Source organism: Trichechus manatus, unplaced genomic scaffold (assembly GCF_000243295.1).
Source record: "Trichechus manatus latirostris isolate Lorelei unplaced genomic scaffold, TriManLat1.0 scaffold00066, whole genome shotgun sequence".
Lineage (NCBI taxonomy): Eukaryota > Metazoa > Chordata > Mammalia > Sirenia > Trichechidae > Trichechus > Trichechus manatus.
This window is the reverse complement of record NW_004444002.1, coordinates 9,777,047-9,792,618: the sequence shown is the minus strand read 5'-3', so window position 1 is coordinate 9,792,618 and position 15,572 is coordinate 9,777,047. Positions and strand designations below refer to the sequence as shown.

The 15,572-nt window shown below is 50.9% G+C and overlaps 1 protein-coding gene across 4 annotated transcripts in view; it reads left to right on the top strand.

Moving 5' to 3' along the window:
• AIFM1 (apoptosis inducing factor mitochondria associated 1) overlaps positions 1 to 1,776 on the top strand; it is a 35,647-nt gene extending 33,871 nt beyond the window's left edge. For 2 of the 4 annotated variants that reach the window (XM_004379613.1, XM_004379612.1), the window contains exons 15-16: positions 968 to 1,164; positions 1,504 to 1,772. In XM_004379613.1, coding sequence (XP_004379670.1) covers positions 968 to 1,164; positions 1,504 to 1,575 — 269 coding nt within the window. In that variant the 3' untranslated portion in view covers positions 1,576 to 1,772. Of the gene's footprint in view, positions 1 to 967; positions 1,165 to 1,503 lie in introns of all 4 variants that reach the window. The other 2 variants (XM_023734294.1, XM_023734295.1) reach the window with 2 other exon arrangements.
• The last annotated feature ends 13,796 nt before the right edge of the window (positions 1,777 to 15,572 follow it).

Below are 15,572 nucleotides of genomic sequence, written 5' to 3'. Positions count from 1 at the left end.
TTTTTCATTAACTCCTAGGCCTTGCTCTCTCTCCCTTCTCTGACCTTGGCGCAAGTTATTTAACCCGTGTCCTTTTGCCAGAGGTGTTTCAAGGGCAAGTAGCTCTTTAAGAAGAAACAAGCAAGATGTATGTCTACGTAGGTCCTTTTCCTGTGTAATTCAAGTGCAATACATAAACCCACTCCTTAATTCTGACCTTTTTCCCCTGGGAAGTGGATCCAGGAGAGGAACCCAGGCATTTATAAACTCGAGGTCACTGCTCTGGCCACTGAGCATTATTACTTGTAGCCTGGTTGCTCTCGGAAGGCAAGGTGCCCTCCTCCCACACTGCCCTTCCCCCCCGCTCCTCCAGGAGGAAACTCCTTGACTAGGGTTCTCCCATTTGGAAACTGCCTTCTCCCACTTTAGCTAAAATTTAAAATGTCTCTCTAGCAGCGCTGTCCAATAGAACTTTCTGCAATGATGGAAATGTTCTGTCTCTGCTCTGTCCAGTGCATTAGGCACCAGTCACATATGGCAGTTGAGTACTTGAAATGTCACTAGTGCAATTGAAGAATGCAATTTTTAAATTTTATTTAACTGTAATTAAATTTAAATAGCTACATGTGGCTAGCTGCTACCATATTGGACAGTGCAGCTCTATAATGTTTTTCAGAGGGTAAGGGCAAGTCTTCGGCAGTTTGAAGAAATCTAGATATCAGGAAATATCTATAGCATAAATTTAAAATTAGATAGTTAGGGGGGCTAGTTTTGGGTCAGACTGACCCAGTATCCAAGAGCTGGCAAGGAAGAACTTTCCTTGGCTTTGTCAATGGAGAGGGGCTAGAGAAGGCCACTGTTTATTGAGGGGACATAGAAAAGCAAATAATCTTGAAGCAGGTTTCTAAAGACACTTGCCTTCTAGAATTTTCTAAGCTCATAATAACTGAAATGTTACCTTTATTTATTCGTTGGGGGCCGGCCACAGGGACTGGTATCCGATCAGAGAGCGAGACAGAGTCTGAGGCCTCAGAAATCACTATTCCTCAAAGCAGCGCAGCAGTCCCACAGGTCCCTGTTGAAGGGGAGGACTACGGCAAAGGTGTCATCTTCTACCTCAGGGACAAAGTGGTGGTGGGGATCGTGCTGTGGAACATCTTTAACCGAATGCCAATAGCAAGGAAGGTAGGTGCCTGTCAAAGCTCTGAGAGAAAGATGGGAAGCGCAGACTGGGAACTGTTCCTGTGACGTCATCAGGTACCCTGATATGCACTGTCCACCTGGGTCAGATTGTGCCTAGGCAGAACAAAAGCATTGTCTTGGCTCGGGAACATTTCTTTTAGACTTGGGACTTGGCTGGGTGGCCTGGGAGTTGGCACACTGGTCATGTTGGGTTAATAGAAAGTCGTTCCCACAACTCCCTCATAGTGTGATGTGGGGACTGGCCTAGGCTTCCCCATTGTGTGGGCCTGGCCTGAATGCACACAGACTGAGTGAGTGACCCCTTGTTACTCTCTCCCTCAGATCATTAAGGACGGTGAGCAACATGAAGATCTCAATGAAGTAGCCAAGCTCTTCAACATTCACGAAGACTGAAGCCCCACAGTGGAACGGGCAGGCTCTTCTCTGTCCCTGACAGTGGATGGGATGGGTACCACAGCATTTTTTATTGAGCAGACTTTCTCTGTGTGTATGAGTGTGAATGATCAAGTCCTTTGTGAATATTTTCAACCATGTAGATGAATTCTTAATGTTCACATCGCTAAATAAAACCTGATTCTTCTAAATTAAAATCTGTTCTCTTTTAAAGGGAGTGGGCGGGTAGGTAAAGGGAGGAAAGCTATGCATATTAGAGAGCACGCAAATGGGAGCTGCTGCAAGGTGTGTGATTTTTCTCCACCGTGTATTCCCCACTCTCCATTCGAAACTACTTTCAGTTCCCTGAACTACTCTCGCGCCCCTCCAGGCCTCCCTGTACTAACCTGCTGTGGCCTCTGCCTGCAACGCTTGGCCGCTGACCCCTCTAGGGGAGCTCACTACCTCTATGAAGACTTTCCTGGCCCTGTCGAGCTCAGGCTGGTCTTTGTTCCTGGTCTCCCTGCTAGTCGGTGGGCTTCCTGAAAGCAGGAACCATGTAATGCCTGGCTCATGGTTGTCTCCTAGTAGGGGCTTAGTAAATCATTGTGGAATGAATGAACAAACAAACGTGGAATAGACTCTGCTTTACCTGCAATTACTCTTTTGTGTGGCCTCCTGTCCCACAAGGGGCAGGGATGGGAGTGGGCAGAAAGGACTTTTACTGCAGACAGAAAGAAGGCTTCCGAGACCTGGTGCAGGTCAGGCAGCTTCGTGGCCAAACCTGGAGACCGACCCTTTGAGGGCTCATGATTGCTTGACTTCTCTGTCCCCCAAACTAGAAATCTCCCCTCTCCTGACTCCTTTTATCTAAAATACACTTATAGGCATACCTGACTTTACAGATGATTTCCTGGAAAGACAGATCAAAGTTGTGAAAATCAACTCATATTTTTTGCATTTTTAATCACTTAGCTTTTAAAAATCAAATCATTTCAATTAAGAGGAAATATTTACTGCTTTCAAGAGTCCTACTATGAATCTTTTTGTAAAGATAAAATTACTCCCAGTCTGGGTTTTTTGCTATTGGGTTTGTTTAAAGGGAGTTGCAGCTATACGATGAAACCCCTTCCTAATGCCAGGAGGGCAGGACAAATCCCCACTTGAAGACAGCGAGCTAGTGCACTAGACCAGGTTCTTCCTAGGTGAATGTAGGTTTAGTGGGATGTGATCTCATGCATGATATATCCAAATCCATATGCAGAAGACTCATCTAGCATCCTGTGAAATAGAAATTATTATGCAGTAATAATTGCTGGTCACAAAGATGGTAAGACACAAAGACCCAAATCATTTAAAAGAAGATCAAATTGTCCTAGTATTAATGTGCAGTTCAGTCTAATTCTTTGGCAGTTGTCCTTGTATGGTATGTAATTGTAACTCAGAATTAAATGATCCGTTCATCTAGTCAGTGTTTACTGATGGCCTACCATGAGCCAGGTAGATGCAAGAATAGGAAAATGGGGAAAGCATAACCACTACTGTTAAGGAATGCCTAGTGTCACTGAGGACAACAGACTTGTGAATGTATAATTACAGTATAGTTAGGTGTGCCCACAGAAACACAAAGTACTGTGGGCGTGCCAAGAATGGAGAGATCAACCTGGGCGTCCATCCTTAGTCAACCACTGCTACCAGATCACCTCCTAAAACACCAATTTCTCCATGTCCCATCCCTGTTGAAGAACTACAGTGACTCCCTGTCACCAACCATATCAAGTCCCAGGTCTCCCATAGTCCTCCGTGATCTTGGCACACTCGGCCCATCCGACGTTTCCTGTGACTTCCAATATGCACGTGCATAAACACACGTGTGCATGTGCGCACACACACACACACACATACACACACACACACACACACACACACACACACACACACACACACACACACACCCCTGGTTCACTGCCACCCTTAAACGTCTGTCCATGCTCTTCACATCTGGACCTCATCCCTATTCCCTTTTACCTATCCAAATCCTACTCATCTTTCAAGGCCCAGTTCAAGTCCTACCTTGTGGTACCAGATGGACTAGTGCCCTTGCTGATTTTTCTCATCTCTGAACTCCAAATGCACTTACTACCTTTGAACTTAATTGCTCTTTAATTCATTCTCTGTACATTAGTGTTCTCTCCCCAGATGGGTTGTAAGCTCTCCTGGAGAGATACTATGTTTTTCCCAGGATGGGGACCACATGCCCCACCCCACCCCCAAGCCCTGGCAAAGTGCTGAACAAGTCCTCGGTTGAGTGGTTGGATGATGCACAATGGCAGGGCTTACTATAAAAATGAGCCTGCATTTCGTAGGCTCTGTTCTCCGAAGTTCAGGTTGTTCATGGGAGGGCATTCACCTCCCCCCTGCCCCCGCCACCACTTGCCACTTAATCCAGGATGCATTTCGTCTGTCCAGGCCCCCAGGGACCACAGGGCCAGACTTCTGACTGTACAGATGAGCTGTGCTGGTTGAGGTTTGGCCCTCGATAGCCAGTCTGTGATCAGCTGGGTCACACCAAAGGGCAATACAGGACTAGTCACACCCTGGAGAGAAGAGCTGGGGCTTTGGCAAAATATCAAGCGTTTGGAGCCCACCCACTTGTCCTCAACCTTGTTCTTCCTTGCCATTTTACAAATAGTATCAGGTGGCACCTTGACACCGCTTTATAAAGGGTACTAGATTTGCCTGGTCACCTCTGAGCATAGCAGGAGGGAGATGTCCTGAAGAGATGGAGCTGAGGGAAGGAAGTTTGGTTGATTGGAAAGAGGTCAGATTAAGCCTCTTAGTGAAGGATGAGGTCAACGTATGTGATTTTGTTGTTCTAATCAACAGGGCCTGTTTTGGAGACAAGAAGCTTAGAGCAGAAAGGGATTGGGGAGGGGAACCCACAGTGACCTGCTGCAGCCTGTTTCCTTGAAGGAAAATCAGCAGCTTCTCCAGAGACCCATTTATACAAAGGAACTCTCCCCTCCCTTCCACCACTACCCCTTCCCCTTCCCGCTCCTCTGGAGTTTGGCTTCTGTCATTCTCTGACTCCACCTAGAGCTGGGCACCCTTGCTGCCCTAGAGATGTTGGGCCTTAATCCCAGCACCTTGCTTTCTGGGAAGATGGGCAGCCCTGCTGGGCCCAGAGGTGAGGTGGAATCACCTCTGGCCTCTTTTCCCATCTTATCAGGGAATTTCTGGCGGACACAGACACATGTGCACAAAACCGCACACAGATACACACAGCCCAAGCCAGTGATGACGTCCCCCTGCCTGGCTGGTTCCACATATGGGTGTGACTGGGTCAGAGTACAGGGAGGGTCTAAATATTTAGATACTGGATGGCCAAGCCCTAGTTGGAAAACAGGGATCATCTCAAAATGGACACGTTGAGAAAGAGAGAAGCAGCGAGCGCCTGCCTCCACGGAAGCTGGCCTAGTGCTATCAGCTAAGTGTTGGTATTGCTACAAACTTGCCTGGCCCTCAGGCCCTGGTGTTCTGTTGAACATAAACAGATTCATAGGACATTATTATCATACAAGGACATTCTGTGACCATGATCGATCAAGACAAAAACAAGACCACTGCATAATCATATCTGAACACAGACAAAAACATAAATATTGCCCAGGCCACAGAAGTGACTAAACATCCCCCATCACGGCTAATAGGAGTGACTGCTACTGCTTTCCCAGTTACAGTTTTAACTCGGCTGTAATCTTTACAGAAGCAGATTGCCGGGTCTTTTCTCCCGCCGAGCCACTGGGTGGGTTTGAACCACCGACCTTTTGGTTAGCAGCTGAGCACTTAACCACTGTGCTACCAAGTCTCCTTATATGCAGATATACACACATATAAATGCATTGATTGGTCAGCTACAATTACGGAGCATCTACTGCATGCCACAGTACTGTGATTGGCCCTGGAGATATAAAGGTCAATAATATAGTCCCCACCCTCAATGACTTTATTAAGCTAGTGGCAGACACAGACAAGGCAACAGGGACTACCAGTGCAGCATAAGTGCCAGGAGCGTGATGTGTGAGTTCAGACTGGAACTTTATTGCTCCTCAGATTGCTGTATTTTTCGGCTTCTAACTATTCCAAGCTTTTCTTTCACTGACCAAATCATGGTGTTCCTCCACTGTATTTTTTCTGTCATCACTAGGAACAGAACATGGGTAGTACTACACTTACCAGAGTCCCTGAGGGTGCAAACGGTTAACATGCCCAGCTGCTAATCAAAAGGTTGGAGGTTCGAGTCCACCAAGTCCCAGGAGGAAGGGCCACAGTGACCTCTCAGGCAATCAGCTTGGCTTAATGCAGGGGTCAAGGGCAGCTCAAGGCCTGGCGATCTACTTCTGAAAAATCAGCCATCGAACCCCTATGGAGCACAGTTCTACTCTGACACACTTGGGGTTGCCATAAGTTGGAGATGACTTGATAGCAACTGTTTTTCTTTTTTTCTTTTTTTTAAACTATGCTTAATACAGAGGTTGTCCCAGGGTGGTGCAAACAGTTGACACACTCAGCTGCTAAATGAAAGACTGGAGCTTTGAGTCCACCCAGAGCCTCGTCAGAAGAAAGGCCTGGCAATCTACTTCTGAAAAATCAGCCATCGAAAACCCTACAGAGTACAGTTCTACTCTGACACACACGGGGTCGCCGTGAGTCAGAATCGACTGGTTAATACAATGGATGGAGGCTGACATTCCTTTTGCCCAAAGAGATTACACATCTCTCTTTTCACTTTTCTTCAGGCCTTTCATCTTCCCTTCTTCCTCTCTGAATCTCTGCAGTCTTCCCCCCTTGTTCTCCTTCTCCCAGAGTTCCTTCCTCAGGCTTGGCAGGTGTCCCCTGCCCCTGTCGTTTCTCCTGAAGCAGTGGAGCACGATGGAAAGCGCACTCTCCTGGATTTGAGTCTCAGCTCTGCCACCCACTCCCCGGATGCCCTTGGGCAGTTGCTTCCCTAGGCTTCTGTTTACTTACTGGGCAGTAAAATGAGGGAACAGACTAGACCTTCTCTGCACGCTTAGCTCTCAGCTCCTGTATATGGAAAAGTCTCTCAGTGCTTACACAGGACTTTCTTCCACTTTCCACGGACTTAGTTGCTTTTCATCTCTAAGGTCTAGAGCAGATGCTATTGGAACCCAAAGCCCTTGGCAAATGTGCCCCCACCATGCCGCTGCTGTCCCTTTGGTTCACCTGGATTTACATGTATATTTTAGTTTACGGCTTATGATTTCTTCTTTGGCCTAGCAAGTTACGTCTGGACCTAAGACTCCTAGAAATTGCACCTTGCCTTATTTCCTCATGGCACAATGGGGGTGAGTGGTGAAAACGGAATCCTTGGCCTCAAAGTTGCCTCCACCCCAACCTGGACCAGTCCAGCACCAAATCCCGGGAGGAAGGGCCACAGTGACCTCTTAGGCCATCAGCTTGGCTTGATGTAGGGGTCAAGGGCAGGTCAGGGCTCAGCCATACTCCACACTTGTTTCCTTGGTAGCACAGATATCCCAAGCCTTGTTGTTTGGAACAAAAGCTTCCAAAGAAGCCATCTCAGCTTCCCGTTAACTCTCCAGCCAGTCCTGAGGCCTGGAGGAAGGAAGGGGTCTCCAGACTCCACTCCCTCAGTAGGCACTCCCTTGGTGAAGGTGGTTAATTGCAAGAGGATTCCTTAGTGGGAGGAGTCCCAGAATGGCACAAAGGTTTAGCCAAAAGGTTGGCGGTTCAAACCCACCCAGACGTGCCTCCGAAGAAAGTCCTGGTGATCCTCTTCTGAAAAGTCACAGCCTTGAAAATCCTATGGAGGAGCAGTTCCACTCTGCACACATGGGATCATCATGACAGCTAACAACTTTAGTGAGAACTTTGCCCGAAGTGGTAAACATGCAGTTCCCTCCCGGGCATTCCCTGTGCGCCCCAGAACAGCACGGAGCGGCCGGCTGGAAGAGCAGCACAAAGGGCTCAACGGGGACGTTCGCCGCCACTGGCCTCCCAGCTGCTCCCGGGATCCTTCCCCCAGCCCAGAGCCGCCTGGTTCTCGCGGGCCGGGGGAAGAGAGGCGGAAGCGGCAAAGAAGGGGAAGTTTCGAGGGGTGTGCCAGGGAGGGAAAGGATTCTCATGAGTCAGCGGATCGGGCTCCGTGTGACTTCACTGCTTCCCGAGAATAGGGGCCCGCCGGCGCGGGGCAGGAAGCCCTGAGCGCGCAGAGCGGAGGAGTGGCAGGTCGGAGCGCCGCTGCCTGCGCTGGGCGCGCGGGACCGGGCTCGGGGGCCGGCCGGGGCGCTCGGGGCTGGCGTGGCGAGGAGAGGGCGCGCGAGGCAGGCCAGCTTGGGCCACCTCTCCGCCTCCTCTGCCTCCAACTCGGACGCCGGTTCCCGCCGCCGCCGCTGCCGCAGCGACCCAACACGCCGCGCGGCGCGCGTCCCGCCTGTAGGTGGCGCTACAGAGGCGCCCGGGGCGCACTGCTTGGGGTGAGGAGCTCAGCCCTATAACCGGTCGTGGATCTGGAAGACGCGCGAGCCCAGAAAGGGTGGTGAGGGAATAGGCGTGGGGGGCCTTCGGGCCCGCCGCCGGGGCCTGCGAGAAGGCCGCGCCCCCACCCAAGAGGCAGGGGAGTCGGAGAGCAGACCTCTGCGCGCGTCCATGGCCTGGGCTCGCTCGCGCGCGATGCTTACAAATCCCTCGGGCCACCACCCAGGCCCCTGCAAAGTTCGGAGATGTCCTTAACTTTAGCAAAGGAATTGTGGTCTCTGGGCTGTCTTTTCTCTCCAGGGATGGCGCTCTTGACCCGCGCGGGCAGTAGAATGGAAACTTTGAGTCGCATCTAGGGCGTTGGGGGTGGGTTTCACTAAACAGCCACTCGCTAGCCTGGCTCTCTTGAGACCAAGAATGCATCCCCAGTACAGGGATACAGACCAGAGCCAGGGCTGGGCCTAGATGAGGGTTAAGGACTCAGCCTTAGGCTGGGTCTAGGCGGCGATGGTTAGGGGTTCCCGGCTTGTCAATCCTGTCCTCTGCAGCTTTAAAAAAAAGAAAAAAGAAAGAAAAGCGAAGAGGTCCATCTGGGGCTCAAACTTGCAACCTTGGCCTCAGTAGACACAGCTGGTAGATACAGCTGCGTGTTGACCTCCCCATGGTGGTTCATGGTCCTGTGGTGGCTGTTTAGTTAACAGATTGAGACTATCAAGGCACAAAAATAAGCTGTGACCAGACATCTTTTTTTTAAAAAGAAAAACAAAACTCTTTATTTTTATTTTTTATTATACAAGTTCTACACGTTTATTGTAGAGAAAATTTTCAAAATCCAGGTAAGCAAAAAGAAATAAAATTTCCCATAATTTCACCACCAGTGATAACCGGTGTTAGCATTTACTGCAAATTTTGTCAGACCTTTCTCTATCGGTAGAACAGATTTTCTTACATAAATGGAATTGTTGGTATTATTTCTAACTTTGTTTTTTTACTTAGTAATATATTGTGAACTTTTTCATATATCAATAAATATAAAAAACCAGCTGTTGTTGAGTCGATTCTGACTCATGGCGACCCCATGTGTGTCAGAGTAGAACTATGCTCTGTAGAGTTTTTTATTGTTTTGTTGTTATTGCTGAATATAAACAGCAAAACATACACCAATTCAACAGTTTCTACATGTACCATTTAGTGACACTGATTACATTCTTTGAGTTGTGCAACCATTCTCACCCTCCTTTTCTGAGTTGTTCCTCCCCTGTTAACATAAACTCACTGCTCCCTAAGGTTCCTATCTAATCTTTCAAGTTGCTGTTGTCACTTTGATCTCATATAGATAGTTCTTAAAAGAGCATAATGCTCAAGGCAGACATTTTTTACTAGTTAAGATTAACTACTGTTTGGTTCTAAGAAGACTTCAGGGAGTAGCTTTGGTTTAAGTTTCAAAGATTATCTCAGGGCAATAGTTTCATCCAACCTTCATGGCTCCGTAAAGTCTGGATTCCATGAGAATTTTGAAATTCTGTTCTGCATTTCTCCCCTTTTGATCAGGATTCTTCTATAGAACCTTGAATCAAAATGTTCGGTAATGGTAGCCAGGCACCATCCAGTTCTTCTGGTCTCATGGCAAAGGAGGCAGCTGTTCATGGAGGCAGTTAGCCACACATTCCATATCCTCCTTCTATTCCTGACCCTCCTTCTTCCTCTGGTGCTCCAGGCAAATAGAGACCAAATGTTGTGCCTTGGATGGCCACTTGCAAGCTTTTAAGACCCCAGGCACTATGCAACGAACTAGGAGGTAAAACAGAAGCACTAAACATGTTATTAGGTGTGGCCAGACACCTTTGAGCTGAAAAAAAGAAAAGTTGTTGGGGGCTCCAACCTCACCCTTTCCAGAGGCTACAGTGGCCAGTCCCATGATCCAACTCTACATATAAATATATGGACAGAATGTGTCCCCTTTTCCGTGCCGAGAAAGAAAAGCTGTGCACTCTTCTAGTGTTCTGGGTGCCTCTTCTCCCCCCCACCTCCCCGGCAGCTAGCCCAGCTCTGCTGCTTTCAGGGTGTCCAAAGCCATCTGAGAAAGTTATCTAAGGATTTTCCATAAAGAAAAAGAAAGGGGAGGAAAAAACCCCAAAGGATCCTAAACATTCCCAGGTTTTGCTGTGTGCCAGGAGAAATACCAGCTGTCTCCGCCCAGACCTCAGAGCCCGGGCCTCCTTCCTATAGGGCGGTACCCAGCTATTCCTGGAAACCCCCTCCTTGCTGCTCACCCTCTCCCCAAGGTGTCTCCTCCGAGAGCACGGCTGAGGACAAGGATCAAATGGGCAAAGCTTGATGTCCCTCTGCTCCCGCTTTCTGTCCCCAAACTGCCCTGCAGGCCTCAGCCTGCCCCCTCCCTTGACACCCTTGTGCTGGCTTCTTCAGAGGAGGGCCTGAGCTGTGACCTCTTCCTCCAGCCTGGCCCTGCACTCACTAGGTTACTGGGAGTGGAACTGATATACTACTAATTTGTGTTAATATGATAATGAGCGCTAATGGGGTCACGTGCTAACCACAGCCAAGTTCTAGCTCAGCCCCAGTGCTCTAACCCCAAGTCCAGGCTGCAGGGATGGGAATTTCAGGCTGACTAATCTCCACAGCCGCTGGAGGGGACGGGAAAGTGGGAGGAACTGAAGCCCCAGGACGATTCCGGGGTGCTGCTGCTTTCGCTGGAGCTGCCTCGGTTTCAGTTTCATCCTTGGCTGACACTTTTCTCCAATGAGTGGAGTTGCTTTGGTTTTCCTCCAGCCCCTCTCCCCTCCCCAGCTGCCCCCACCCCCCGCCCCTTGGACTTCTAGCTTTCCTCAGCCAGCCCTTCACTTCGTGAGGGGAGAGATGGGAAGATAATTTGGCAGCAATGAGGAAAAAAATGTACACGTAGACACCCTCAGACTCGCAGGCTCACATACCATACTGCCTCGCAGACACATACAAGCACACGCCTTCCACAAGCATACGTGCACTCATGAGGGAACTCATACATCCAAGGCTTGCACCTACGTGCACACGTGTACACACACACGCGTGCGTTCACGGTTACACCCTTGCTCACATCTGTGAGACCCGCACAAGCACACACAGAGGCAGGCAAGGCCCTACAGAGAGCCATCCCACACACAGACCCACACGCACACCCACACACTCTCACACACACAGACCAGCAGCAGCAGCCAAGTTGGATGGCTTCCTCAAAAGAGGGCTGGAAAGTTTGGTTGCTGCCAGCAAAGGGGCCTAGACATTCCATGAAATGACTCATACTGCACCTTTATAGACATTGAATGTTGCATTTTTCTGGATTCAACAACAACAACAACAACACCCCTCAACCCCTGACCTGTGGGGGCAGGCTGGGGAAACTGAGGAGTGGCTGCTCTCCCACTGGGCCTCTGCGATGCCTCTGTCTACCAGAAGGCTCAGGCTTGTCCTGTTTCTCTGTGGGATACGAAATCCCGAAAGAGCAGAACCATCTACCGCCTGAAACAAACCTCAGCCCAGGGCTGCCCCGTAGTGAAATTAGAGGCCCCCTCCCAGCCTCTCCTCCCCTCCACCCAACCTCTTCCCCAGTCGCTGGTGCCTGAGGTCAGGCCAGTCGCCCCCACTGTGTTATCCCTGCCTGAGCCCTTCTTGAGCTCTCGTCCTATTTGCGCCCCTCCCCAAATCTCCTGGGTCTCTCCTTACTATCACCTCCTTGCACAACTCCAGGGCGCGCCATTCACATTATTATAATATGTAGAGCCCCATACAATGTGGCTGGAGCCTCCTGCCCTCCCCTGGGTCTCCTCTCAGCTGAGGAGGGAGCACCGGCTTGACGGCTGCTTGTGTCCCCTGTCCCCCCACCCCCACACAGTCAAGGGCCCACAGCAATCACTTGGTGCCCCTTCCAACATGGCCTCCATGTATGGGCACTCCAGTCCACCTGCACTGGGCTGCGGGCCCATCAGCCAAGGCCTTCACTCTGCTCCACTTGTTTTTCCTGTGGCCATGTGAGGAGGTGGCTTTGCAGGGTCATTTGGAACCCTCACGGGCCGTGGGACATAGTGAGGCTACCCCTCACCATGTAAGACAGGTGTTGGGCCAACAGATGTCGGGTGCTGAGGGGTTAACTCTGAAAACCCTAGATGCTGCGCTGCCTCCTCCGAAGGGTGGCCTGGTCCCTCTGTGTCTTGGTCCCAGGGACTTTTCCAGGCTGAGCCCTGGCTCCAAGACAGGGGCCGGGGGCCAGTGGGATCAGAGACTCCCAGGAGCTGGCCCTCACTTGCTGAACTCTATCCAAAGCCACTTCTTCTTTATTTTTTTTTCAAACAAACCACAACACACACACACGCACACACGCATGCACGCACACACACGCGCGTGCGCACACACACACACACACACACACACACACACATAAACCTCCCACCAACCCAGAGGACCAACCCAAAGCAATCTCAGTTTCCTAAACGCCAGACCCACTCTCCAGCCATGTGTATGCCCAGGAGAGCGCCTCCCAGCAGCCACCAGGCCCAGGGCTGACCACGCACCCTGCTCCAGACGGCAGCGCCTCCTACATCTGGCCGTCCTCTCCCTCCAGAAGTGAAACCCCGCGGTCCCAGAGCCTGAGGCTCGCCTGAAGATTTCGCAGGAGTTCTCACGGCTCCAGGGCCTGCCCCAGCAAGGGCCTACAGGCAAGAAGGGAGTATATATAACTCTCCATTTTAATGACAGTAAATGGGGTGGGGTGAGCGGGTGGAGGTCGAGTGGCTTTCCAAGAGCCCCAAGGGCCTTGGGGCCTCAAGGTCCTTGAGGCCCCAAGTCCTTCGCTCCCCAGCCAAGGAAAGTCACTGGCCAGATGGCCAGATGAAAGTCATGATGTGAAAAATTGCCACTGAGTATGCACCCCCCATCTTCACCGCCTGTGCTTTAGCCTGGGCACACCCCCACTTCCAATGTGAACCAGGCGAGGGACTCTTCCGGAAGGGGACTTGGGTGTAACTATAACCTATCCCAAGGAGTTCTATTTTGTAGCTACTCAATAATCTTTTGAGAACAAACATTCCTTATGCTGACCAGCCACAGCCTGGGACTTAGAGGGGTTTTTTTCTGTCATTTAACTATCTAGGGCCTAGTCATGCACATCCAATAGATGCAAATCTGGAGTTATTGAACACACCAGCAAAGGGGCGGGGGGGGGTTACCAGCTTTCTGGAAAGGATTCTAGGGGGCGTCTCACCTTTACAAATGGGGAGGATTCCTTCTAAACCCTAACTTTTCTCCCGCCTTTTGAATATGCTTCTTGTTACTAAAGCTTCACCACTAGGCAACTTTTCTGGCATATGTCTGTGGTGGAAAGTAAGGGCCATGGCCCAGAAGCTGTGGCATTGTGGTATCTTGTTCTGGCCACAGGTTTGAATAGAATGTGTTGAGGCCAAGGGGTTAAATGACGGGGGAAGCAATCAGCCACCTTGTCACCAAAGAACCTGGGGTGACTGGCAGAAGAACATGGGCTAACCAGGCATTGCTGGAAAAGGGGGGCAAAGAGGGGCTCAGAAAGAAGCCAAGGTGGAAGGGCCAGTTGAGTGCGGAAGTAGGGAGGTGGCCCTACGGAGGCTGTGGACAGCCAGGAGGCCCCTCTGCTCTGAGGCCTGAGAAGACTAAGTCAGAAAGTAAGGAAGAAATGCGTCTGGAAGGAGACGGGCTGAGAAGGATGCACTGCTGGATGGCACAGCCTGGGCATCCATGGGCAACTCGAGAAGGGGAATTCCTGCCAAGTCAGGGAATGAGCTATTGGCAGAGACAGCATGGTTGTCATCAGGAGGGTGATGAGCTCAGTCTGGCTGGCCCCACCTGGCTGGGGCTCCCCAGCGGGTAAGTGGAAGAGCGAGGAGCTAGGTGGGGAAGGACGGCAGACTGGGGAGCAGCAGGATCATCCAGCTGACTTGGAGCCACGGAGTCAGGAAGGTCCCACGGTGGCCCATGGCTCTCCAAGGTGAGGCCGGTGCAGGGTTTTCACCGAGAAAAGTGAGGTTTGCTTTGGCTGCAACTCCCAGATCATGGGGCTCTGGTAAGGTCCGAGTGGGAATTTATGGGATTCCCACAAGCCATGGGCTCCAGGTCATTGGCGGGCCTTAGGGCCAGCCACCACGAGCAGGTCCCCCTCTCCCTGCCTTTCACAAAAGGAAGACCTCCATTAGAGCTGGGCTGAGAAAAGTGAAATGAGGATGAAGATGCTGCTGGAGATAGATAACATTTATTGAGGGTTTACTAGGCACCAGGCACTGCCAACAGACATAGGCTATCTCATTCAGTCCTCACTACAGCCTTGTGAGGTAGGTTGTTATTATCTCCCATTTAAAGACAAAGAAAGTGAGGCCCAGAGAGTTGAAGTGACTTGCCCAAAGTCACACAGCTTGTAAATGGTGCAGCTGGAATAGGAACCCAGGTCTGTCTGATGTTAGAGACCACTGAACTCTTATCAAAATGGGAAAGTGTGTGTGCGCGCGTGTCCATCAGCAAGTTTTGAGGTCAGGGTAAAGGAGGCTTAGGGACGTCTGGGACCCACTGTAGTGTTGAGGGAGAGTATTACAGGTGAGAGACCAACAGGGAGCTATGAGTCTCCTGGATCTGAAAGCCCCTGGAGAAAGCACGTCCGTTTGTAAAAGAAAGAGGAGTGGAAATTTGCTCTTGGCGCTTGTATCAGGGACTTGGCTATGGGTAGCCAGAAGGCCTCAGGGGCCAGTATCCCAGTCTAGCCACTAGGTCTTTCCCTGCAAGCCTGGAATCTGTGGCTGCCTTCTCTGCTGTCATCCACTACCACTGTCCCCCCAGTCCTGTGCTGGGATCAGCTTCTTCCAAGGCTGGGGAAGCGGGCAGACACTGGTGGCCCTTTGCCCACCCTGCCCCTCAGAGAGAGGATCCTCCTCCCCTGGGGCCCCTTCAGCCTTGCTGTCAAGGAGCTGTCAGGGCCCAGGCCTTGCTGGGCCCCTCCCCCAGACTAATAAAAACTAAAACCAAACCCATTGCCCTCCAGTCAATTGGATTCCGACTCATAGCGACCCTATAGGACACAGTAGAACTGTCCCACAGAGTTTCCAAGGAGCGGCTGGTGGGTTCAAACCGCTGATCTTTCGGTTCGCAGCAGAGCGCTTTAACCACTGGGCCACCAGGGCTCCTAAATAGAGCCATAAGGAGTGACAAGTTCCAGCAGACTTCCTCCTGGAGCCTCCTAGCTGCGAGACCAGGTAAGTAAGGGGTTGGAAAAGACACCGAGGTAGGTCAGAGGAGGAGGGGTGGGTGGGATGGGAGACTGTGGTTCAAGGGGGAGCCTCAAGTAGAGTGGCCTAACTTTGTACGGGAGAAGAAGGGAGCATGGGCTTTCTCCTAGCACCTATCTCTGGCTCTCTTCGCACCTGCTGCCGCCAGCCCCTCTCCCCGCCAGCCCCTCCCCTGCCCTATGCCCATTCACATCCTCAGAGCTTCCC